The sequence below is a fragment of the Marmota marmota genome, unplaced genomic scaffold, assembly GCF_001458135.2.
Source record: "Marmota marmota marmota unplaced genomic scaffold, marMar, whole genome shotgun sequence".
In the NCBI taxonomy this organism is placed as follows: domain Eukaryota; kingdom Metazoa; phylum Chordata; class Mammalia; order Rodentia; family Sciuridae; genus Marmota; species Marmota marmota.
The window spans coordinates 36,710,609-36,738,043 of record NW_026000016.1 but is presented as its reverse complement, the minus strand read 5'-3'; the positions used below and the strand labels follow the sequence as shown (position 1 = coordinate 36,738,043).

The 27,435-nt window shown below is 34.3% G+C and overlaps 1 protein-coding gene across 7 annotated transcripts in view; it reads left to right on the top strand.

Annotated features, from left to right (window-relative positions):
* Positions 1-27,435, top strand: part of Syt14 (synaptotagmin 14) — a 235,535-nt gene that overhangs the window by 59,029 nt on the left and 149,071 nt on the right. For 5 of the 7 annotated variants that reach the window (XM_015483380.2, XM_015483379.2, XM_048809442.1 and 2 more), the window contains one exon: positions 5,782-5,997. In XM_015483380.2, the coding sequence (XP_015338866.1) occupies positions 5,782-5,997 (216 nt within the window). Of the gene's footprint in view, positions 1-1,080; positions 2,463-5,781; positions 5,998-27,435 lie in introns of all 7 variants that reach the window. The other 2 variants (XM_048809439.1, XM_048809438.1) reach the window with 1 other exon arrangement.

Below are 27,435 nucleotides of genomic sequence, written 5' to 3'. Positions count from 1 at the left end.
TTTTTTTTTTTTTTTTTTTTTTTGGTACTGATGATGAACCCAGGGGTGCTTTACTACTGAGCTATATTCCTACCTCTTTTTATCTTTTGTTTTAAGACAGGGCCTCATTAAGTTGCTAAGACTGGCCTTAAACTTGCAGTCCTCCTGCCTCAGCCTGCTAAGTTGCCTGGTGACAGGCAAGCACTCCCAAGCCTAGCTCAGTCCTGCTTTTTGATCATTTGTATGAATGAATTGGTTAAAGATATTTCTTTTAGTGTCTGTTGGTCATTCTCTTGTTCAGCATTTCTGATTTTTCTTTGGTCAAATAAACCCTCTTTATCCCCATGAAAATTATTAAGGACCCTGAAGAGCTTTTATTTATGTAGGTTATATATATTAATGTGGGCCATATTAGAAGTTAAAACTTATAAAGTTTAAAAATATATTTTGTCAATTAAAAAACTAACAAGGCTATTGCATGTAATTTAAATAACATTCTTAATATTTTTAAAAAAATTATGTATTTTCCAAAACCAAAAAAAAAGTATAGAAAAAAAGAGTGAGAATTTTTTTTTTAATTTTTACATTTTCTTGCAAAACAAAGAAATTTATTATAACTGGCATAATGGGAGACAGCTGAATTCTGGTATCTGCTTCTACATTCAATCTGTTATATAGTCTCTGGAAAACCCCACTGTGAACCTGTAAGCAAATTAGAGTAGAAAAGTTAAATATTCCCTTACTGTTAATATAACAAGTTTGACCTTGAGGAGCTGAGGTGTCAGGGACTTTCTTAATTTTTTTGAGTCCTGTTTTTTCTTTTATTTATTAAATAGGAAGAATATTTATCAGATAGAGTTGTTATAAAATCAAATAAGATAAAATTTTCAAGTTATAATACTTTGCATGTGCCACTCAACAGATATCCACACCTGCTCTCTCATTCTTACCTCTGTGCAAAATTGTTAATGTATTTTCCCCATAATATTTTTTATTTGAAATGATGTTGGTAGTTTGTTAATAGGGTACTTCCCTTATGTAGACTATTAATAAATAAACTGAAAGTACATAATAAAAATCCTTTTTATATTCTTCTTTCAGGTATAGAATAAAAACCAATAGTGTTTGAGGGGAAAATATTATCTTGCTGCTGTTGTGATAGCTATGGAGTAGGAAAAAAATGTCATTACATTTAAACCAAGTGGTTTGATTTGTTTTTGAAGAGTCTTTACATCAACATATTTCTACCAATGCTTTATGAATTTACAGAAAAATTAAAAGGCACTGTATGAAATACTAATTGAGCTAAGGAGTAGCAACATTTAAGTATTAAATCCAAGTTCCAAAGTAGTTGATATTTTGAGAAGAGAAAATTCCATTGTTGTACCTTTTAGGAACAAGGAATTAGAAAATGGCATTTTTCAAAAATTTTCAACAGAATCTGCGGGGAGTGTCCTCCCTGGTGGACACAATCAGTAGTGCTGTAGAAGACTTGACCACTGCTGTTGGGGAGGTCAGCTATGCTTTAACTGACTCAGTTGCTGAGCAGGTAACAAGTATGATAAATGGCTTTCGCCCTGAAGAGGAAATTTCAGCCACAGAAGAAACTGTGAATACTTCTGAGTCAAAAAATACCATGTTACCAGAAGTCTCCAACAACACTGCTTGTCAGAAAACACGGTCCAATTTAGAGCACAGAGCAAAGGAAATAAATTGTAATAATACTTTTGCTTCTCAAGAGCAAGGAATGCATGAAGAAAGATCATTTAAACACACTAATGATAGGCCACAGACTCTTTCAGAGTATCAAGAAACTGGTAATGGTAGTGATTCTTCTTTGAAAGGCTACATGAAAAACGATGGGATCTCAGTTATGAAGCAGAATACAAAAGCTGGATCTACTTGTCATGGACTTGAAAGTATTGACAGATGTAAAAAAATTGGATTAGGAATCTTCGATGATGATAAGAATGATTTAAGGGAGGTAAGATATCAAGAAATGAAAGAAAATGAGAATACCACCAATGGAATAAGCATACTGTATGAAAAAAAGAAATATATTGTTACAGATAATCATAAAAGAGAAGAATATGCTAAATTTCAATATGCGTTTTTGGGACGAGATCAAGAGAAAATTGGGCATTTCAATAAAAGTGAACATCTTATTGATTTAGGGCATTCTGATCATTCAGAGGAAGCTGAAAAACATATTAAAGGTAAAGAATTCAAAGGGAATGAATGTTCTCCAAAAGATATTTTGACAAGCAATAGACAGAAACCTACTATGAAAGAAGATATGTATCCAGCATCATCAACTAATTCTAAAAATAAGTTTTATGGAAAAATCAATCAACAAATAAACCTAACAAAATACCACAAAATGAAAGGAGACATTAAAACAAAGAAAAATGAAGCCAATTCTTCCAAGAAAGGAACAGCAAAGAGTAAAGTTGAAAAATATTCTAAGATAGTACCAGAAAAAGGTGAGGTCTCCTAATGTTGGTTTCAGTGATTAAATTTCCTCCTGAGTTTTTGTTTTTGATTAGGAAAACAATATCCAAATTTCTTAACTTTCCTGTCTGTACCTGTGTATCTAATTAAAAAATTTCTTGAATCTTCTTACTGGGAAATATTTAAAAGTCTTTTTAAAAAATAATCATTTCAGGAGCCTTTGTGTTATTGGTATACCACAAAGTATGGCTGCTGATTCCTACATCATTTGGCCATATTTTCTCCCCTTGATACTGACATTGAACCCAGTGGCACTCCCATCACTTAGACACATCCCCAGTACTTTTTATTTTTTATTTTGAGACAGTTTCTCCCTAAGTTGCCTAGGCTAGTCTTGATCTTGGTTCCTCTTGTCTCAGCCTCCTGAATTGCTGAGATTGTAAGCACCCAGCTATTTTTTCCTTATTTTCTTTTTTTCTAGGGATTAAACCCAGGCCCTTGTATGTGAACTATATCCCCTGCCCCCTAACTTTTCTTAATGGCCATTTGTTTTACAACCAGAAACTCCATGGTTTTCTTCAGGAAAGTGTATACTTTAGTCAGTTTATTTGGTATCCTCTACTTGTATTTTAAAATTTTAAGTGTTTAACTCATAAGTCCTTTATACAACATTGTTCTTCAAATCTGCCCTAGTAAGAATCTAAATAAAATATTTTCTATTTTTCCTTGAGAGCAGATCTTATTTTATTGAATAACATGCTTCAGGATATGTATTTATTCATTTAGCCATACTTTAAAAATTTTATGACTACTTAGTTCAGAATGAGTATACATGAACAATAAATTATTATTCATAAGTTCTTTATATTGAATTAAAATTCTTTGTAAACATTTATAGTTTTCCACCATAGTATTTGTGAAATTTTCAAAACGTCATTGCAGTTTATACTGTACTAACTGCAATATGCTTCTGATAATCCTTAGTCATTTTCATTTATTGCTGGTCTTATCACAAGACTAAAAATACGCTGATTTTTATGAAATATGCATCTGGAATTTTCTGTAAATTCACTTTCTTATAAAATAATGGTCTATTCTTATAGTAGTTTTTGAATGTGAGATTCAGTAGTTTTTGGCAATTCTGGTTTAGTAGCCTTATTATTCAAAGTAGCAAAAATAAATAAAATAAACAAAGTAAAATATTTTACATAATATTTTATTCAGAAAATAACAATATGATAAACATCAGTAATGAATCCATTACACATAGAAAAACAAGGTTTTTAATTTTGTTTTGCTTTGTTTTCATTAGAAAGCATGTTGTTACCTAAAGAAACCAAATATCCCTCGAGTCTTCCTGAGTATAGTTAGTACTAAACTTAAACATGTTGTATTCCAAAAATCATTTTGAGAGTATTTTGACCCACAGATTAATCCTATCTTTAGCCACACTATAATATTACTAATACCTGTGTTTTAGGTCTTGGCATAGGAGTTATAAGATACAGAATAAAGAGGAAGAGTTTCCTTTTTTACTTCTGAATATAAGGCTACTTCAAGTAGCATTTTATAATAGATGAAGTTTGATTACAGAGTAAGTGCCTTCACAGGGCTTCAGTCCTCCTGCTGCCTTAAACCCACCACTGTAGTATCTTCAAAGTGCCCACAACTGTGAACAGGGAGTCAGAAGGCTGTGGTTCTAGACCAGCTCTGCCATCTTCTTGGCACTGTTCAGTAGGACTTTCAGTGGTAAAGTTCTGCATGTTGGCAGAACTTTATTATTATTATTCATTATATTACCCATTAGCTATATGTGGCTATGAGCCCTTGAAATGTGGCTGATAGTATAGAAACTGGGATTTAAAAATTTGTTTAATTTTAATTAATTTAAATTTAAATAGTCACATGAGACTATTGTCTACACAATGAGTAATACGTTTTATGAAATCATGAACTATTCTAACTGCTGCTAGTGATTTTAAAAATAATATAAAATTTATATCTCTTGAAAATTTTGTTTGAAATTTAGGTATATTTAAGTAAAAATTTTCTAGTAATACCACTTTTCACAGATAATAAATGTTAGCAGTTTAGTATATATCTTTCCAGACATAGATTGAATGTCTGTGTACATGTATTGCATGAAGGAATATATAGAATGTATGTGCATCTGTGTGTGTGTGTGTGTGTGTATGTGATATGATAGGAATATAACCATACCTTGTACCTCTTTTCTCTTAACATGATGTTCTAATTATTGTCTGTGAGTACTTATAAATTTACCACTTTACTTCTAAGACTGTATAGTAAATATATCATTGTATAAACACATTATAATTTATTAACCAAGGCCCAGTGATGGACATTTTGGTTATATATTATTTTGTTTTTCTTCTGCTATTAAACATAATGCTGTGACTTGTCTCATATTATATCTTTGTTCACCTATCAGTTTTATTTGGCTGAATTCTCAGAAATGGACTTGGCAAATTCCTAGAAATGAATCAAAGACACTTGGCAGATTTAAGAATTAGATATGTTTTGCCAACTTGTTCTCTAGAATCCCAGAGGCTTGGGAGTCTGAGGCAGAAGGATCTCTAATTCAAAGCCAGCCTCCCCAACATCAAGGTGCTAAGCAACTCAGTGAGACCCTGTCTCTAAATAAAATACAAAAAAGGGCTGGGAATATGGCTCAGTGGTTGAGTGCTTCTGAGTTCAATCCCCAGTACCAAAAAAAAAATTGTACCAGTTATAATTCCACCAATAATTATGTCTGCCCATTTCTGTTTCACTGATAGTACTGAGCATTGCCAGTTTTGAAATTATTGTCCAAAATGAAAATAAAAAATGTATCTTATTAACTATTTGAATCAGATCTATATATACTGACAGCAACCATAACTTCATTTGTTTGTTACCTGATCCTTTTAAAAGGTTTGTAAAATGGCAAACACTATAATTTCCTTTGTATGTCTCAAGATTGAAAAATTCCTGGAACTAAGATTATTTAAAGAATTAGAATACACAAATTGATTTTTTTCCATTAAAACATAAAAATCTAAAGCTTAGATGTCTTACATGAAAAATTATATTTCTCTAAAGCTGAAAATTCAGGGATTCGGGGTGTGTACATGTATGTTTGTGTATGCACCTATAAAACACTATGCTTTAAAGGGCAGTTTAAGAGATTTTCAAGGATTTCAATAATTTCAAGGATTATCTCTTAATTGATTTCATCTATATGCTGACATGTATATGTGTGTCACACAAATATGGATGTAAAACTGTAGCAAATTTGTAATGTTATATTGCATTAAAATGATCATTTCCTCTTCCTGTCATTCCAAATAGATAATTCCTACATGGACAAAGATGAGCATGGTTCATCCTCTGAAAGTGAAGATGAAGCACTGGGTAAATATCATGAGGCCTTATCCAGAACACATAATTCTAGACTACAGTTGGTAGATTCTAGACAAAAGAACTACGCTTGGGAAACAAGACAAAAATATAGTCCTTTATCTGCAGAGTATGATGGATATAGTAGTGAAGCATCAATAGACGAAGGTAAGACAGTTTATTTTGTTGTTTTTTTTTTAAATGACACACTATTATCTTAGATTCTTTTTTACATCTAAAATTGTAAGCATAAGTGGTTGTACAGTAAACAAGAAGAGGACATCAGAGTCACCTTTGTGAGAATATAATTTATTCAAATCATTGGGCTCAAGCTATAAATCAAAACTAGTACTGAAACACCAAAAAGTAAAACACCAAATAATATAAGTAATATTTAGATTGTAGCTCTCATTTCACAATGAACATATATACCTAACATGCATGATATAGAAGAAAAGAATGTGATGTTCTCGTGGGTGGAATCAGTTCTCATATACTGTTACAGAAGCTTATAGTATCTACATATCTCACAGTGTTGAATATGACTCCAGTATGTTAATGTCAGCTTTTTCATTCGGTATGCCCCTGAATATCAGCCAAATGCTTCACATGGTTTGCAGCAGAAAAAATCGTGATCTGTTCTGTGCAGAAGGAAAAGGTATTCTGAGATGAATTTTTTGAGGGCTGATACTATATTACATGATGCTTTAAAAGCAATTTAAGGGATTTTGAAGGATTTCAATAATTTTAAGGACTATTTTGTCTCTAATTGATTTCATTTTATGTGCTGACCTGGAATTTAAAACACAATCTTTTTATATTTTTCTGTAATATAAATAAAAAGGTTTTGCCATTAATTAAAATATTTCCACATTAAAAATACATTGTTCACTTGCTTGAACGTATGATGGATTATATGACTCCTTCTAGCAATTAAAGTCTTACCCAAGAGTATAAATTGTCAAAGGGGCCGGGTCATCAATTTTTGTTTTTGGCTTCCTGCTAACTGAAAATTGGTATGCCTCAATTTTGTTTCTGCTAATACATAGATATAATAAATTAACCAAGTACAAAATGATTATTATATAGAAGGTTTATTAAGAGACACAAAGGAAGAAATAAAAAGTATCAGATATAACTAAATAATACAAAGCAGTAAATCCAGTCCCCAGTTTATGTATACCTCTGGCACATGAATAATAGAGCAGAAAGAACGGATTTTAAAATCTGACCTTTGTAGACATTCTGGCTGTCTTTTAACATATTAGCTAGGAAACCTATCATCAATTTTTTAGGTGTTTCATTGGGTCTAAAACATGGTTAACACCAATCTGGTAGGATTGTCTCATGAGTATCAATTGATATATGTAGAACAGTTTTTAGTTAGCTTACCTACTAGGTACCAGACACTATCAGTCAGTGTAATTGAAGATGGGGATAGTGAAAGCACAGTGATGGTGACGGTAGTGAGTAGTCATGAGCAAGGCTTGAGTTTGGGGTCTGTGACCCTAGATACTTTCCTTTCTGTAGATGCAGTTAAGGATTTTTTTTTCCCTTACTCCTTCTTGCCCCTCACACTCTGTTCCCTGCTGTCTTGATTTTATTTCGCCATAGTCCTATTATTCTGACATGGCTCTGGAACTGGTACACTTGTCTGAGAGTCACTTCATTTCATTTTCCCTAGATATTTAGTACCTAACCTGAACTCCTACAAATTTCTACTTGAAATTGTTTGACAAAACACTCAGAGTAGATTAATTTTAAGTATTCTCAAATTAGATTCATTAATTTAAAAACATTTATTGAAAACTTTTTATTATGCTAGATATTGTATATATAAAGATAAATATAAAACAAGCTTGTGTCTCACAAAAAGTCTACAAATTGGAGGAGGAAATCCAGTTATGCAGCCACATGAACAAAGTAATGTAGAAATATGGTGGAGGAAACTTTGGGAGGTGGGGATGAAGTCTAGGTGAACTGGACTTGGGTGACAACTGTATAAACAGCTACAGAATAGTGTTCTTATGAAATCATGAAAACAAAATGTATTTCAGGGCCTCTAACTTAGGATCTGTGTGTGGAGAAGCAGCAGGTAATAGGGCTGACTGCTCCACTCAGTAGTTTGAATATTGTCTTATATAAACTAAGCCAGTGTTCTGGCAGTCTGGAAGACTGGAAGATTTTTAGGTAGGACTCTATGGCACTTTCAGATCAATGCTTTTAGGGAACATTATTTAACTACTATAACAGAAGAATTGGAAGGAAGAACAAGAGGAGGCAGAAGGCACCTCTTTCGCTAGTAAAAATGTAAATAGTGCTTACATTTTTACTAGCGAAAATTTAGGGATGAAACATACATAGCTGTAGGGATGGAGTCAGTATATCTTGGTGAATAATTAAATGTGTACAGTGAGTGAAGAATCAAGATATTTAGGCCAGATGCGGTGGTGCATGTCTGTAATCCCAGCAGCTTGGGAGGTTGAGACAGGAGGATTATGAGTTCAAAGCTAGCCTCAGCAATTTAGCAAGGCCTTAAGTAACTCAGCAAGGCCCTGTCTCCAAATAAAATTTTAAAAAAGGGCTGGTGATGTGGCTTAGTGGTTAAGTGCCTCTGGGTTCAATCCCCAGTACCAAAAAAAAAAAAAAAAAGAATCAAGAAATTTAGTTCAGAGTATTAGAGAAGTAAGTTTATGGGAGAAGATACTTAGTTTTGGCCATGTTCAGTTTGATGTGCCTGTGAATTATCCAGATGGAAATATCTTTTTAAAAATGCTGTCATTGGGATTTAAGATGGGAAGGGAACCAAGTGTTAATGTAAGATAATAACAGACTGGGAGAATAGTTTGTATATCCTAGGTTATTTATTTATTTGGTACCAAGGACACACAATCACTGAGTCCCATCCCCAGCTCTATTTTGTATTTTATTTAGAGACAGGGTCTCATTGAGTTGCTTAGAGCCTCACTTTTGCTGAGGCTGGCTTTGAACTGGAGATCCTTTGAGCTTCAGCTTCCCGAGCTGCTGGGATTACAGGCATGCACCACCATGCCTGGTTTATCATCGGTTATTGCTTATTGAAAGATCAAAGCCCAAAACAGGCTCAGTGGAGTTGGAGAGGAATAGAAAGGCATATTTCAGAGTTCAGAAGGTGAAGCAGTTTCAAATGAGAGTACATATGAACACACAGACAAGGATGCAGAAGTACTACAAAGTGCTAGAAGATTTTAGGGAGGGAAGTGAAATAACATTCATTGGGGAAAAAATGAAGGATCCTCAGAGAGAAAATGGTATTTGGCTTCAGCTTTTAAGAATGGGGAGAAAATTGGTGAGAAGACTAAGTCTAGATATTTAAGATAGACAGACTTTTATAAACTCCAAGGTATAAAGTGGTAAAATGTAGTGAATATGGGAACAAAGAAAAGTTCACTTGACTCAAACAGGGGTATAAATGCATATAGTGTATATATGAGAGAATAGGAGACAAATGGGAAAGGGAAATGAGGGCTGAAACCTGGTGTGCCTTCCTGACTAAGAAGATTGGGTTGAATCTGTTCTGCAGTGAGAAGTTACTGAATGTTTTTCAACAAGAAACATGATCAGGGATGTGCTTTAGAAAGATTAATTTAGCAGCAAAAAGGCTATAGGAAAAGATATTAATTAAGTGGGTCTTTGGAGTAGTCTGTATGGAAAATGATAAAAATTTTAATTATAGTAGTGGCAATAGGAGGATGGAACAGAAATTAAGGTAATAGAATTTATAGAGTTAAGGAACTAAATATATTTTGCATATTAGAAAAAAAGAAGATGCTAGTTTCCTTCAAATATGATTAGGAGAATAATGATGTCATTAATATAGATGTGAAACCTGGAGAGGGATCCATTCTTTGTTGGAAGTGGGGAGTAAGTAGGAGATATGATATATAGTTGTTTTGTATATGTGGTAAGGCAGGATGTTTAAGTAATTGGAAATGGTTATTGAGTTTGCAATCATGAAAGGAGTAAGGGAGAAAGATTCTCAGATTATATATATTTAGTCATAGAAATCATAAGAGTGGCCTAAATGAAGGGAGAGATTATGGAGAAGAAATATCACATAAAGAAACAGAAGAGACAGTAAAAGAGATACAGAAGAGAATCAGGAGAATGTTTATTTTATTATCCATAGAAGGAGGAGAGACTTAAGGAGGGTGGAGAGACTGGCAATTTTGAGAATGCAAGTAAGCCTGCATTTCCAATAGAAGTTGATCAATAACTTTCAATATAAGTTTCAATAGGATAGAGTAATAAAGAAGTGAGATTGACTGTTGTTAAGGGAAGAATACTTGATAAAAAAGTGTACATTTGCTGCCTACATTTTCTTATCAACTACTCGCCGTACCAACTTTAAGGAAGAGAAGTATGTTAAAGGGGTTTATAAACCAACTTTTTGCCTTTTCTCTCCCACCTGCCCATAATTACCCTCTTCTGGTATGTATTTGGGGAGGATGGGAATACACATTCTGCTCTACTAGGTGTTTGCACACCTGCAGAGCTGCCTCTTTGGAAACTGCTCACTGCATGACTGATTGCAAAAGGCTCCTGGGAACAGTTTTCTGGGTAGGATGTGGTTCATTTTCCCAAGGCACAAGTAAAGACATGAAGAGAGTTTGCTATTCTTCTCCTTAGTGCTCTGTACCCTTTTTTTTCTGCATTCTATTGTTACCTACATTTATGAAGATTAGACTCGACTACCATGGGTTGAGGTGATAACCAAAGAGAATTATAAGGTTGAAGAAAAACTGTTTTAAAATGTACATCTTTCATGTGACATAGTACTACCTCATTAATGCTAATAAAGAACCTTCAGTCCAGTATTCAGCACCCTAATTCCAGTACAGAACCTTTGGAACAGCCAATATTGGAAGTAAATATGCTAGTCTTGGATTAGGAAGGGTCTGAATAGGGACTCTGAGAGACCAGTACAGGAGAACTTTAACCAGGTAGTAAAAACTACCATTTATTCAGCTCCTACTATGTGCCTGTATGTATGCATTGTTATATTTAGTCTTCTCTACAATTCATTATGGTAGGTAAGATTATCTATCCCCCTTTTACAGCCGTGAGGAAATTTTAGGTGGGTCAGATAATTTTTAAACTCAGAATCTCATAGCAAGTTATTAAGAACTATACTTGTTAGGTCCAGTACAAAATTCATATTATTTGGCTTCTGCTATTTTAATATCTCCCTAAATTTACTTCATTAAGATGATCCCTCTCAGTTTTTTTTTTAATATTATAAATCTGAAATCCAGATAGTCAGAAAAAAGCAACAAAAAATGTGATGGCATACTTGTTGATTTTGTTTTCTCCTCTAGGTGGCCATATTAATCTTTTATTTTTATTTTTGGAAACTACAGAAAAGAATGATATCTTCAAGTATATTTTGTAGGAAAAAATAAACATTAAAATAATTTATTTAACTCTTTGTTCACAATTTTTATTTTTACTGTGTCATTCTTAATTAAAGATATTTTATTATTAATGTATCTTATTTTAAAATGGTCAGTCCTTGAGCCTCTTGCTCGTCCAACTCAGCTCTACTTTTGTTACTTTTACCTTCACCTTCAGTAAATCTGTACTTTGCCTGTTAACAAAAAAACAAAACCAAAAAGAATAGTATATAGTTTGCTGATATTTAAATTGATGAGCTAGACCAGCCTTTGAAGTTTCATTCATGCTAATTAATACTTTCCATTTTCATATTAGAATTCTATTTAAGATAAATAGAATTATAAAGATCATATTTAGTGTAAAATTATTGGAATGTCTTTATGTTATTTATAGCTTTTCATTCTTAATTCACCTTAGAGATACCAAGCTGTATCTATATATTATAGAAAGCAATATTATTAAAACTGTGTTATTTAAAGTTAATTTAAAATACTATTAAAAATAATTTCCAGCATCGCTGTGTCTTAGAGATATACAAGTTCTATACACATCCCTGTCATTCTTTTCCCTTATGGTTACATCAGAAGTTTCATGCAATTAATTTTGATTTTATCTTAAAATTAGGGTCACTAAAACATAGTTCTTTATTTCTTTTAAAATTATTCTTTTATAGCTTAAAATTAGAGCCATAAATCATTTTTTGTTTCCTTAAAAATTATATTTTAAAAACAATTTAATATTTAGGGCTGGGGCTGTAGCTCAGTGGTAGAGCACTTACGTAGCATGTGTGAAGCACTGGGTTAGATCCACAGCACCACATAAAAAAATAAATACATAAAATAAAGGTATTGTGTCCATCACAACTAAAAATTATTTTAAAAATAATAATTTAATATTTAATAGAAATGGTTTTATGCTTATGTTTTCTTTAAGAATTTTTAAACTAATTTATAAATTAGCTTGTTCTAATTTCTGTAGTTTCTTTGTGAAGAGGGTATTCTGTCTGTATTTTCCAGAATTTTTTGATATAAATTTAGTGACTTAGAATAGAGAGAGTTAAATTTATTATATGATTTATTTAGATATTTGGAACACTTTTTCTTTGATTTCAGTTTCTTGTTGATGAATGTTTCTTTTTGAAGTATTCTTTCTTGTGTGTAAATATTTTTTAAATAGGACCAATTCGAAGGGTAATTGATCTTGAAGACTTTTGTTAGCATTTGGAGATCTTTTTATATAATGATCTATTTCTCCCAATACTATTGAATTTTTATCTTAAAAAATTAATTTTACTTTGAATTTTTATTGTAAAATATATATCCATAAAACCATTCTGATAATTTAAAAAAATATATACAGTTTAGCGGTATTATAGTACATTCACATTGCATACAGCCATTGCCATCTCCAGGACTTTTTCATAATCCTAAATTGAAACTGAAATCATTAAAAAAAAAATCTGCATTGTCCTCTCCCCAGCCCCTGATAACCAATATTCTACTTCTCCATGAATGGGATTACTCTAGGTACTACATTTAAGTGGAATAGCACTATATTTATCCTCTTATGTCTGGTTTATTTTACTCAGCATGATGTCTTTAAGGTTCATTTTATGTTGTAGCAATGTATCATAATTTCATTTCTTCTTCTTTCTCCATTTTTTAAAGTTGTGGTAAAATATAAATAGCATAATGTACTTTGTAGTTGTTTTTAGCAGTGTTAAATACATACTCTTTGTGCATCTTCAGACCTCTTCATCTTGCAGATCTTAACCATATATCCATTAAACAGTAATTCCCTATTCCCCCATTCCTTAACTCCTAGAAACCAGCATTTTTTCCCCTGTCTTTATGATTTGGCTTCTTTATCTCATATAGGTGAAATCATACACTATTTGTCTTTGTGATTGACTTGTTTTACTTAGCACATTGCACTGAAGTTTCATTCATATTGTAGCATGTGTCAGAATTTATTTCCTAAAAAGTAAGGCTAAATAATATTCTGTTGGATGTAGGTACCACTTTGGTTATTCATTCATATGTCAAGAGATACTGATATTACTTCTACATTTTAGTAATTGTGAATAATGCCCCTCAATGTAGAAGTACAAATATTTTGGGGGGACCAAGCTTTGAGTTGATTTGAATAAATACCCAGAAGTGAAGTAGGTAGGGTTTTAGTTAGCTTTCTTGTTACTGTGACCAGAAGACTTGACAAGAATAATTATAGGAGGAAAAGTTTATTTTAGGGATCATGGTTTCAGAGGTCTTAGTCCATAGATACCTGACTGCATTCATTAGGGCCCAAGGTAAGGGAGGACAACATTGTGCAAGAATTTAGTGGAGGTAGCTCAGTTCATCACACGAGGAAGAGGAGGGAGGGAGAACACAAAATATAAACTCCAAAGGCATGCCCCCAGAGACCCACCTTTTCCAGCCACAGCCTACCTGCCTATAGTTACCATCCACTTATAGCTACCAGGAGATTAATATTACTGTTAGGTTAAAACTCTCATAGCCCAATCATTTCACCTCTAAACTTTTTTTGTATTGTTCCACACATGAGCTTTTGGAGGACACTTCACATCTAAATCATAACATTCTGCCCATGTCCCCACCCCCAAGCTCATGCCCATATCACAGTGCAAAATATATTTAGTCCATTTCCAAGAGTCTCCATAGTCTTAACAGTTCTAGGATTGCCAAAAGTCCAAGTACAAAATCTTCTGTGAGATTCTTTGCAAACTCTCAGCATGAGCACCTATAAAAACCAAAAGCAAATTATATGCATTCAATATTTAAAGGTACAGAGTAAACATTTTCATTCTAAAAGGAAGAAATAATGGGCATAGAAACAAGGGATGAGACCAAAGCAAGACCAAAATCCAGTTGGCAAACAAGTCCTATAGTGTCATATCCAGCATTTGGGGCACATGGCATTCTGATGTTCTCTCTAGAGGGCTTATATAACTCTGCCCCATGGCTTTGCTAGTTACAGCCCATGTGGCCTCTTTCTGCTTCCTGCTACTATGTGCTGAGCTGCTTTCCTCCACTGCACTCCTCTGCCACAATTCTGCCTCACCTCAAGTCCCGAGGAAGGGAGCCAGCTGTCAATGGATTGAGAAACCATGAGTGTCCAAATAACCTTTTCTCTTTAAAATTGTTCTTCTCAGCTTTTTTGGTCACAGGAGTGAAAAAACTTACTAAAACAGGTAGATGATACGGTAATTCTTCTTTAATTTTTTGAGGAACTACCATACTATTTTCTACAGTGACATAACCATTTTACTTCCAGTAGTGCACAAAGGTTTTAATTTATATACAGCCTGAACAACACTTTTTATTTGCAGCTTTTTTGATAATAGCTATCCTACAAGGTGTGAGATGGTATCTCATTATAGTTTTGACTTACATTTCACTAATGATGAAGTGATGTGGAACAATTTTTCACGTACGTCTTTTCATGACATATTGGCCATGCATGTATCTTCTCTGGAATAATTCTATTCATATCCTTTACTTGTTTTTGAATCAGGTTGTTTCTTTGTTGAGTTTTTAGGAATTATTTAAATTCTCTTCATAAGGAATATTAAATCCTTATCAAGAGTTTGTAAATATTTTCTTTCTATGGGTTGCATTTGTACTTTATTGGTAGTGTTATTTGATGCACAAAATGTTTTACTTTCTATGAAGCCCGGTTTATCTGTTCTTTCTCTTTCATTATCTGAACTTTTCATGTCATATCTAAGAATTACAAATCCAATGTTGTGAAGCTTTTCCTGTTTTTTCTTCTGAGAGTTTCATGGTTTTACATCTTATATTTAGGACATGATCCAGTTTGAGTTAATTTGTTATATAAGAGTGCAACTTTATTCTTTTGGATTCTTTCACCATTTGTTGAAAAGATTCTTCCTCCCATTGAATGATATTGTCATACTTGTCAAAATTATTTGAACATGTTTTTGAGGGTTTATTTCTGAAGTCTTTATTCCATTAGTCTGTATGTTTGAATTTACTTTGGTATTACTCTGCCTTGATAACTAATATGGTTTGAAATCAAGAAGTATTATACATTCCACTTTCATTTTTATTTTTTTCAAATTGAGGGCCTTTGAGATTTTAATTAATTAATTATTTTAATTAGGTATATATGACTGCAGAATGAATTTTGATTCATTGTACACAATTGCAGAACAACTTTTTATTTCTCTGGTTGTACATGATGTAGCGCTGTACCATATGTGCAGTCATATATGTAACTAGGGTAATGATGTTCATCTCATTCCACCATCTTTCTGCCCCCATACCCCTTCCCCATCACTCCCTCCCCTTTGTCCAATAAAAGTTCTTCCTTTTTCCCATGCTCCTCTCCCCTCCCCATTATGTCTCAGCATCCACTTATCAGAGAGAACATTAGGCCTTTGTTTTTTTTTGGGATTGGCTTACTTCGCTTAGCATGATATTCTCCAACTCATCCATTTACCTACAAATGTGTATTTTAAGGTGAATTTTTCTATTTATACAAAAAGCATTATTGGCAGTTTATAGAAATTGTATTAAATCTGTAGATTGCTTTGGGTTTCATTTTCACCTTATATTAAATCTAATCCATAAACATGGTATGTCTTTACATTTAGTTGTTTTAAATTTCTTTTGGCAAAATTTTGGTGAGTAGACGTGGGATTATTCTTCATCATAGCCATCCTTCTCCTCTTTCTACTCTTTCTTTTTGAAGTGCTGGGGATTGAACCCAGGACCTCCTAAATGCTGGACAAGCACTCTACCACTGAGCAACATTCATAGCTCTCTTTTGGAAAAGTTTTGTAGTTTTCACTCTTAAGTTTTTCACCTCCTTAGTTAAATTAATTCCCAAGTATTTTATTCTTTTTGCTATTATTGTGAATAGAATTACTTAATTTCCTTTTTAGGTTTTTTATCATTGGTGTATAGAGATGCAACTGAGTTTTTGAGTGTTGATTTTGCATACTCCTTTGTATACCACTTTGTTACTGAATTAGTTTTTTAGTTCTAGTGTGTGTGTGTGTGTATACTCTAGGGTTTTTTATGATAAGATCATATCATTGTGAACAAAGATAATTTTATATCTTCCTTTCCAATTTGGGTACCTTTTTTTTCCTTTTGCTTAATTACTCTAGTCAGCAATTCCAGTATTCTGTTGAATAGAAGTGACAAAGTGGTTGTCTTTGCCATTTTCCTTAGCTAAGCTTTTAATCTTTCATCAGCTGAAAATGGTGTTTTCTGTGCCTTTTTCACAGGTAGCTTTTTTTTTATGTTGAGATACTTTTCTGCTGTTCTTCAGTTAGCTGCTTTTATCATGAATGGGTGCTGGATTTTGTTCAGTGCCTTTTTTGCATCAATTGATGTGGTTTATTATCTGTTAATGTGGTTTATTATATTGATTGAATTTTGTATATTGAATCATCTTTATATTCTAGGAATAAATCCCACTTGGTCATGGAGTAAAATCCTTTTAATATGCTACTAAATTCAGCTTGCTGGTACTTTGTTGAGGATTTTGGCATCAACATTACAAGGAGTATTAGTCTGTACTTTCCTTGTGGTATTTTTGTCTGGCTTTGATATCAAGATAATGCTGGCCTCACAGAATGAATTTGGGAATGTTTCCTCTTTAGTTTTTTTTTTTTTAAAGTTTGAGAATTATTAGTGTTAAATCCTTAAATATTTGGTAGAATACACTGGTGAAACCATCATTTCTAAGGCTTTTTGGTTTTGGAAGATTTTTGTTTACTCTTTTATTCAGTGCCCTTACTTATTTTAAGTCTTCAGGTTTTTCTCTTTCTTGGTAGATTTTGTGGTGCTAGGAATTGGAGATGGGACAATAATTCCCAGGACAGGCAGGGTCATGAAATCTACTTTTATTTTAGGCTTATTTATATTATTTATTAGTATAAATATTCAGCTTTGAGAATGTGATCCAGATAAAAATTTTCAGCTTTTCAAAAATATTTTTTAAATTATTTGAATAATAAAATAAAAAATATATATTAACAATCATAGAAATAAAAGCCTTGGAAAACTATATAATGTGCCAGGCCTTTCCCCTTACTCCTATCACTGCAACATCCTAATGTTGACTTATGTGTATTCCTCCAGAGAAGGATATTGGGAGTATGTGGAGAACTATGCAGGAACAATGAAGATTGACTGGTGGAAAATGGGGATTGGGGATCTCAGCTTAAATGTTTGGCATACAGGGGGAAACACCAACTGAAGTCTGCTGTAAGGGAGCTGAGGAGTCTTTTAGGTAAGAATTTCAACTTTGTCTATTATTGAGTTACAGAGATGTAATGTGTACACAGCTATTGGATTGGGGAGAGTCTGAGAGATAATTTGCAAGAGCAGTTTCCTGAGAGAAGTTAAAAAACCAAACATGATAAACGTGGCTCAGTATTAAAACCTTGTCAGTAAGGGAAGGCAGTTTTGGTATGGCTTGACATCTCCATCCACCTCCATCTACTGATGGCATTATATGATTTTCCTTTTTTAGCCCATTGATGTGATGGATTATATTTATTGATTTTTATTAATTCATTATTGTTATATTTTTAAATGTTGAACCAATCTCATATGAGAAACATTGTAGTTTTTTTTTTTTTGTAAAGTCTTTGATTTTTGGTCTAAGGTAATGCTGGCTTTATAGTTAGGAAGAGTTCCCTCTGTTTCTATATTCTGGAATAGATGTAGATAATTGATATATTTTTTAAAATACTTATTTACTGTTTAGTTATAGTTGCACCCAATACCTTTATTTATATGTGGTGCTGATGATCGAATCCAGGGTCTTGCACATGCTAGCCGAGCACTCTACCGCTGAACCACAACCCCAGCCCCGAGAATTGATATTTTTTATTCCTTAAATGTTTATTAGAATTCACTAATGAGGGGCTGAGTTATGGCTCAGCAGTAGAGTGCTCACCTTGCACATGCAAGGTCCTGGGTTCGATCCTCAGCACCACATAAAAATAAATAGTTATTGTGTTCAACTACAACCAGAAAAAAAAAAGAATTCACTAATAAATCCATTTGAGCCTGGTGTTTTCTTTGTTTGGAAAACTATTCATTGTGATTAAATGTCTTTGATAGATATTGGTCTATTCAGATTAACTGTTTCTTCTTCTGTGTGGTAGGTTGTGTCTTTCAAGGAATTGGTCCAGTTCATCTAAGTTATCAAGCTTGTAGACATATTGTTTTTCATAATATCCCTTCATTATCCTTTTTAAGTTTTAATCAATACCTATTTGTATATATTTATTAGGTATAATTTGACACATGTATGTGGTGTATAATGATCAAATCAGATTAAACAAATATCATTTCATGTGTGTATGTTTTATACACACACACACACACACACACACACACACACATATATGGTTTGTTTTAAAGACAGTGTCTTCCTTTGTTGCTGAATGACCTCACATTCTTGGGCTCTAGAAGTTCTCCTGCTTCAGCCTCCCAGGTAGCTGGAACCACAAGCATGTCACTCACATCCCCCATATATTTAATTCTTTTAATGTCTGAGTAATATTCTGTTGGAGCTACATATACACACCTCATTTTTTAAAGTCATTCGTGATTGGTTCTATAACTTGGCTGTTGTGAATAGTGCTATGATAAATCACTGTTTAGAAGGTATGTCTTTGTTATGATTGTTTTATTTCCTTTAGGTACCCAGCAGTGAGATTGCTGAATCATTTGTAATTAATTCTATTTTCAGTCTTGAGGAAACTCCATACTGTAATCCATAAAGGCTATACTATTATACATTCCCACTAATAGTATATAAAGAGTTTCACTTTCTCCAAATTCTTGCTAGCATTTGTCACCATTTTTTTTCCATTTATTTGCATTTATTTTATGGTGAATTTATTCCCATGCTGTAAGTTTGGTTTCTTCAGTTTCTTCTGGAATATCTTTTTGTTATGTGCAACTGCCTCTTCTGTTTTAGGAACAATTTGTTCCTTTTCAGTGAGGATCATCTCAGTGTGGTGGGAGCTCATGTATAAGTTAATATGACTATGAGCTCTATAAGTGCATCTTAGGGGCTTTGTTCACCTGGATATATGTTCAATGACCGGAGAATCTACATCTAAGTCCTGAAGTTCAGCATTACTCTGCATTTTTAAGTGTGTGCAACAAAAATTCAGCATTCTTTTTGGTACATTGACCCTGTGTCCAGCCCTGCCTGTTTGGCCTGAGCATACCTCTCAACTCTTCCATTGTAATGCTCGAATGGCACACATGGCTTATTTAAAATGACATCTTTCAAATACTTACTTGGTATCTTTTGGAATATGCATACCCATGATGGACTGGGCAGTTAATGAATGTTCTTAATGTAAACATGAAGATTTGAAGGTCTTGGGCTGGGGTATAGCTCAGTGGCAGAATACTTGCCTGGTATGTGTGAGGTAATGAGTTTGATCCTTAGCACCACACATAAATGAACAAATAAAATAAAGGCATTCTGTCCATCTACAATTACAAAAATAATTTTTTAAAAAAAAAGATTTGAACATCTTGATTTGTATGATTTTGTGGGGTGTTCTTGGTCAAGAGAGTCATGACCCATTTTCACAGATCACCTCAGGCCACTTACTGGTGGAACCATTCTTTACTTTTCGTCTTGTTGATATAGACATTCCAACTGTGATGAAATGATAGGTCATTGTCATTTTCACTTTCATTTCTCAGTTTATTAGTATGTTGAGAAATTTTTGATGTACTTGTTGGATATTTGTATATTTTGGAGGGATAGCCATTCAGATCATTTGCCCAATTTTGATCAGATTATTTGCCTTTTTTCTATTGAGTTGAGTTCCTTATATATCCTGAATATTAATTTCTTGTTGGATAAATTCTTAGCAAATGTTTTTTTCCCATTCTTGAAGTTGTCTCTTCATTCTGTTTTTTTCTTTGCTGTGCAGAGCTTTTTAGTTTGATTTAGTCTCATTTGTCTAATTTTTGCTTTTGTTGCCTATGCTCCAGGAGACATCCAAAAAATATTCGCCTATACTAATATCTCAGTGTGTTTCTCCTATATTTTCTTCTAGTAGTTTCATAGTTTCAGGACTTAGGTTAAGTCTTAGAACCATTTGAGTTAAATTTTGTATATGGTAAGAAATTGGGCTCTAGTTTCATTCTTCTGCATATGTATGTCCAGCATTTATTGAAGAGGCTGTTTTTTCTTCATTGTATATAATTGGTATCTTTGTGGAAAATCACTTGGCTGTAAGTATATTGATTAATTTCTAGCTTTTCTTTTCTGTTTCGTTGGTGTATGTGTCGGTTTATATGCCAATACTATGCTGTCCTTTTGATATCAGTGGGATGGATTAGTAGTAACAGAGAATGGTATTCTGTCCATTAGATTATTTTCTTGTTGTAGGTGTCATTTATGTTTGAGTTCTGTGGAAAGCAAGTTGTCTATTGCAAGACATGAAAAAGCTTTTTCAGTAAGCCCTGTAATATCTACTTAATGTTGTCTTGCAACTCTTTCTAAAAGAAAATATCCTAAAGGAGAGAAAGACATTCTTCCCTCTCTGCTGTAGACTTCAACACACACTGTCTAAAAGAGAATAACATAAAGGAGGAAAAGCTATTTTTGCCTCTTTACTATGGACTACCTTGCACTTTGACACCTTGAGAGCTCAAGGGAACCAGCAGAGAATAACTAGGCCTAAAAGTACAACAGGAGAATAGTGCCTGTTGGAACACTTACATGTCATGGCAGAGTTAAGTAAATCCCATTTTCTTCTCTCATATGGTTATTCCTTTTCTCAGAGAAGGACATCTTTGGAATCACCTGAATATGCTAAATTATGAAAGATTAAGCACGTTGCCATTATTTACATCCAACAGTCATTTTTATATAGTATCAGCATGCCAAAATGACATCAACACAGGTGAATTTCATGGCATACCAGATGCCCTCAGAGCCTTAGGAAAAATAGCCAAATGATCAACATTTTCTACCAGGTCTTTCTACTTTGTCTCTTCTGTTTCTACTAACATCTGTTACCCTTATGTTACTCTGAGCACTTCATCACGTTTATCCCATTCCATGTATTTTTTGTTCTCAAATCTAAGAATATGGTTTATAATTAGGGGTTCTAAATGATCAGTTATTCCCTTCTGAAAAAGGAAGAAGAAGAGAGAGGAAAACCTAGTTAATCAAATTATTAAAACACAAAATTCTAATTGTTTATGAGATTGATTCCTTATACTTTAAATTTTCTCATAAGTGACTGACTCTAGTACTAATAGAAAAAACCCGGGGCTCCGGAAGATGGCGGCAAATAGAGTGCATCACCCCCGTGTACCGCGCCACTGTGCAGGTGAATAACGAGTTAGAACAGCTAAAAGCTATCTTGTTAGGAATTTCCAGCAAAATTGGGGTGCACCGAAACCTAGAGGAAGGATTTCCATCACCCGAGGATCAATTACTGGGGCTCAATCGCGAGTGTACCGTGTGCCCGGAGATTCAGGCTGATTGATCGGTGGCCTGCCCTGCAGCCAGAGACTGCGGTGTGCCGAGAAACGGCGTGCCAGCAACACAGAGAAACGGTGCTGCGGATTCTGTGGGGTCCTGCCAACTGTGCCCTCACTGTGCTCCAGGCTGAGATCTGGGTTTGAGACGGGGGAGAGAAACAGTCCAGATCTGTCCTCCACACCGGACAACCCACCAAGGAAGCCAGCGGCCACCATCTTGGAGAGCTGACGTCACCATCGCCGGTTTCTGACAGATCACAGCAAGTTCAGCGATAGAACAGGTGTGTGACATTTAGCCCTTCTCCCATACAGCAGGGAAATCGCATAAAAGGTCTCCCCAGCTTTCGGGGGCATGATTATCAGAGTGAGCGTGAATAGAGGCGTGGGGAAAAGTAAAGGCACCTGACCTCCAACACCCCCTCCCACCAGCGGCGAAAATGAAACCTGTCTCGCCAGCTCTCAGAGGAGTGGCTATCGGAGGGAATCAAAACAATAGGGGCCGGTTCCCAATAGCCTCGCTCCACATCCAGGAAACTGCAGGCCCAGGGTGTAGCTTGAACTGCAGAGAGGTATCACACTGGGGAAGGCCTGTCTAGCAGGAGAAGCAAGGAGACTAGAGACCAGGAATAAACCTAAGCTAACAGGTTTGGAGAGACACCAGGTGGGGGAGGTGGGAGCGGCCTCACACGGATTGTTTCCTACAGCCGGAAGGCAAAATCTTGGCCCGGAAGGCACAGCACCACCTACGGGAAGTGAAGGAAATAGAAGCCTAACAGTGCCTTTTTTGTTGTTAATTTTTTAATTTTAATTTTTTTAATTAATTTTTTAATTGTAATTTTTATTTTACTGTATTTTATTTTTTATCATTTCTTTTTCTTTTCTATTTTTTTCTCTTTCTTTCTTCTCTCCCTCTCTCTTTCTTGGTTTGCTTCCTTACCTTTTCCCTATCTTTCCTCTTAAGCATGACCACCCCAATTACGTATAATTTACTAAATGCAAATAGAGGAATACTATGAGTCGGTCTATAGTCCACCTAAGCCCTTAACTACCCCCAAGTACTCCTGTCTATTCTCTTGTTAATATCCGCCTGCATTTGAGCAACCCCCAAAAGAAGCTAACATATACTAACCTCTGTACCATCAAATCGCCTGACCTTAACATAAGATCCTAAGTTCAAACCTCAATTCTCTATATGCCATCAAAATCTATAGGCCTTTAATGAAACTAATGAATTTACCTTAAATCACAATTAAATACAACATCTCTAAACATTGTCTCCCAACACAAAGGAGAGATCTTGGAGCTATAAAAACCAAAACAAATTTATAAGAGAAAACACAAACACATTAGTCAAACAGAGTTGGAAAGTAACGTGAGCACCATGAAAAAACAAGGGAAAAAAGGATTACAAACAATGCAGGATAACTTAAATTTACAGGAGAACCTAGAGGCATCAGAAAAATGGACAGAGAAAGAACTCAAGGCATACCTGACTCAGATGGAACGGAATCTTAAAGAAGTCATGAGTCAACAAGTCCAAACAATGAAAGAATACTTTGAAAATGAATTACATAAGCAGATTCAAATAGCAAAACATGAACTCTACCAGGAGATAGCAATTTAAAAAAAAAAAAATCGAACAGTAATCCTAGAAATGCAGGAAACCATAAACCAAATAAAAAACTCAAATGAGAATATTACAAACAGACTAGATCAAATAGAAGTCAGAACATCAGATAATGAGACAAGTTTATCAACTTGAAAAGACTATAGCCAATGTAGAAAGGCTGGTAAGAAACCATGAGCAAAACCATGAGCAAAAGAGATATGGGATGTCATAAAAAAACCAAACTTAAGAGTCATTGGGATAGAAGAAGGTATAGAGGTCCAAACCAAAGAAATGAACAACCTATTGAATGAAATAATCTTAGAAAACTTTCCAGAAATGAAAGATGGAATGGACTGCCAAATTTTGGAAGCCTACAGGACCCCAAACATACAAAACCGTAATAGACCAACTCGAAGACACATTATTATGAAGATATCCACCATACAGAACAAGGAGAGAATATTAAAAGCTACAAGAGAAAGGAGGCAGATTACATTCAGAGGTAAACCAATTAGGTTGACAGCTGATTTTTCATCACAGACGTTGAAAGCGAGAAGATCCTGGAACAACGCATTTCAAACACTGAAAAATAATGGATTCCAACCAAAAATATTGTATCCAGCAAAATTAAGCTTCAGGTTTCACAATGAAATTAAAATATTTCACGATAAACAAAAGTTAAAAGAATTCGCAGCCAGAAAACCAGCACTGCAAAGCATTTTGAGCAAAACACTACAAGAGGAAACAAAAAACAGCACCTAAAACTAACAGTGGGAGGTATCTCGGTAAAGGCGGGAAAAATAACCAAAGAGGAAAAACAAGCCAAATTAAAATAAATAAATAAATAAACACGACTGGAAGTACAAACCATATATCAATAGTAACCCTAAACGTTAATGGCTTAAACTCACCAATCAAGCGACATAGGCTAGTAACTTGGATTAAAAAAACAGACCCAACAATATGCTGCCTTCAGGAGACTCATCTAACAGGAAAAGACATACACAGGCGAAGGTGAAAGGTTGGGAAAAATCATATCATTCATATGGTCCTCGGAAGTAAGCAGGAGTGGCCATACTCATATCGAATAAAATCAACTTCAAACCTAAGTTAATCAAAAGGGATAAAGAAGGACACTATATACTGTTAGAAGGAACCATTCACCAACAAGACATAACAATTATCAATTTTATGCACCAAATAATGGTGCTGCAACGTTCATAAAACAAACTCTCCTCAAGTTCAAGAACCAAATAAACCACAACACAATAATTATGGGTGACTTTAACACACCGCTCTCACCATTGGACAGATCCTCCAAACAAAAGCTGAATAAAGAAACTATAGAACTCAATAACAAAATCAATAACCTAGACTTAACTGACATATATAGAATATATCAACCATCATCAAGAGGGTATACGTTCTTCTCAGCAGCACATGGATCCTTCTCAAAGATAGACCATATATTATGCCATAGGGCAACTCTTAGTAAACATAAAGGTTTGGAGGTAATACCATGCATCTTATCTGATCATAATGGAATGAAACTGGAAATCAATGATAAAAGAAGGAAGGAAAAATCCTGCATCACCTGGAAAATGAACAATATGTTACTGAATGATCAATGGGTTATAGAAGACATAAAGGAGGAAATCAAAAAATTCTTAGGGATAAGTGAAAATACAGACACACAACATATCGGAATCTATGGGACACAATGAAAGCAGTTTTAAGAGGGAAATTAATTGCCTGGAGTTCATTCCTCAAAAAAAGAAAAAAACAACAAATAAATGAGCTCACACTTCATCTCAAAACCCTAGAAAAGGAAGAGCAAAACAACAGCAAAGGTAGCAGAAGGCAAGAAATAATTAAAATTAGAGCAGAAATCAACGAAATTGAAACAAAAGAAACCATGGAAAAAATTGACAAAACTAAAAGCTGGTTCTTCGAAAAAATAAATAAGATCGACAGGCCCTTAGCCATGCTAACTAAGAGAAGAAGAGAGAGAACTCAAATTACTAACATATGGGATGAAAAAGGCAATATCACAACAAACACTACAGAAATACAGAAGATAATTAGAAACTATTTTGAAACCCTATATTCCAATAAAATAGAAGATAGTGAAGATATCGATAAATTTCTTAAGTCATATGATTTGCCCAGATTGAGTCAGGAAGATACACACAATTTAAACAGACCAATAACAAAGGAGGAAATAGAAGAAGCCATCAAAAGACTTTCAACAAAGAAAAGCCCGGGACCAGATGGGTATACAGCAGAGTTTTACAAAACCTTTAAAGTAAAGTTAATACCAATACTTTTCAAGTTATTTCAGGAAATAGAAAAAGAAGGAGCTCTTCCAAATTCATTCTATGAGGCCAACATCACCCTGATCCTGAAACCAGACAAAGACACTTCAAAGAAAGAAAACTACAGACCAATATCTCTAATGAACCTAGATGCAAAAATCCTCAATAAAATTGTGGCGAATCGGATACAAAAGCATATCAAAAAAAATTGTACACCATGATCAAGTAGGATTCATCCCTGGGATGCAAGGCTGGTTCAATATACGGAAATCAATAAACGTTATTCACCACATCAATAGACTTAACACTAAGAACCACATGATCATCTTGATAGATGCAGAAAAAGCATTCGACAAAGTACAGCATCCCTTTATGTTCAAAACACTAGAAAAACTAGGGATAACAGGAACTTACCTCAACATTGTAAAAGCTATCCTAAGCCTCAGGCTAGCATCATTCTAAATGGAGAAAAACTGAAGGCATTCCCTCTAAAATCTGGAACAAGACAGGGATGCCCTCTCTCACCACTTCTATTCAATAGAGTTTTCGAAATACTAGCCAGAGCAATTAGACAAAAGAAATTAAATGCATTATGATAGGAAAAGAAGAACTTAAATTATCACTATTTGCGGATTATATGATTTTATACCTAGAAGACCCAAAAGGGTCTACAAAGAAACTACTAGAGCTAATAAATGAATTCAGTAAAGTGGCAGGATATAAAATCAACACGCATAAATCAAAGGCATTCCTGTATATCAGCGACAAATCTTCTGAAATGGAAATGAGGAAAACCACCCCATTCACAATATCCTCAAAAAAATTAAAATACTTGGGAATCAACCTAACAAAAGAGGTGAAAGATTTATACAATGAAAACTACAGAACCCTAAAGAGAGAAATAGAAGAAGATCTTAGAAGATGGAAAAATATACCCTGTTCATGGATAGGCAGAACTAACATCATCAAAATGGCGATATTACCAAAAGTTCTCTGTAGGTTCAATGCAATGCCAATCAAAATCCCAATGGCATTTCTTGTAGAATTAGATAAAGCAATCATGAAATTCATATGGAAAAATAAAAGACCCAGAATAGCAAAAGCAATTCTAAGCAGGAAGTGTGAATAGGAGGTATAGCGACACCAGATTTCAAACTGTACTACAGAGCAATAGTAACAAAAACAGCATGGTACTGGTACCAAAACAGGCGGGTGGACCAATGGTACAGAATAGAGGACACAGAGACCAATCCACAAAATTACAACTATCTTATATTCGATACAGGGGCTAAAAGCATGCAATGGAGGAAGGATAGCATCTTCAACAAATGGTGCTGGGAAAACTGGAAATCCATATGCAACAAAATGAAACTGAATCCCTTTCTCTCACCATGCACAAAAGTTAACTCAAAATGGATCAAGGAGCTTGATATCAAATCAGAGACTCTGCGTCTGATAGAAGAAAAAGTTGGCTACGATCTATATATTGTGGGGTCGGGCTCCAAATTCCTCAATAGGACACCCATAGCACAAAAGTTAATAACTAGAATCAACAAATGGGACTTACTCAAACTAAAAAGTTTTTTCTCAGCAAAAGAAACAATAAGAGAGGTAAATAGGGAGCCTACATCCTGGGAACAAATCTTTACTCCTCACACTTCAGATAGAGCCCTAATATCCAGAGTATACAAAGAACTCAAAAAATTAGACAATAAGA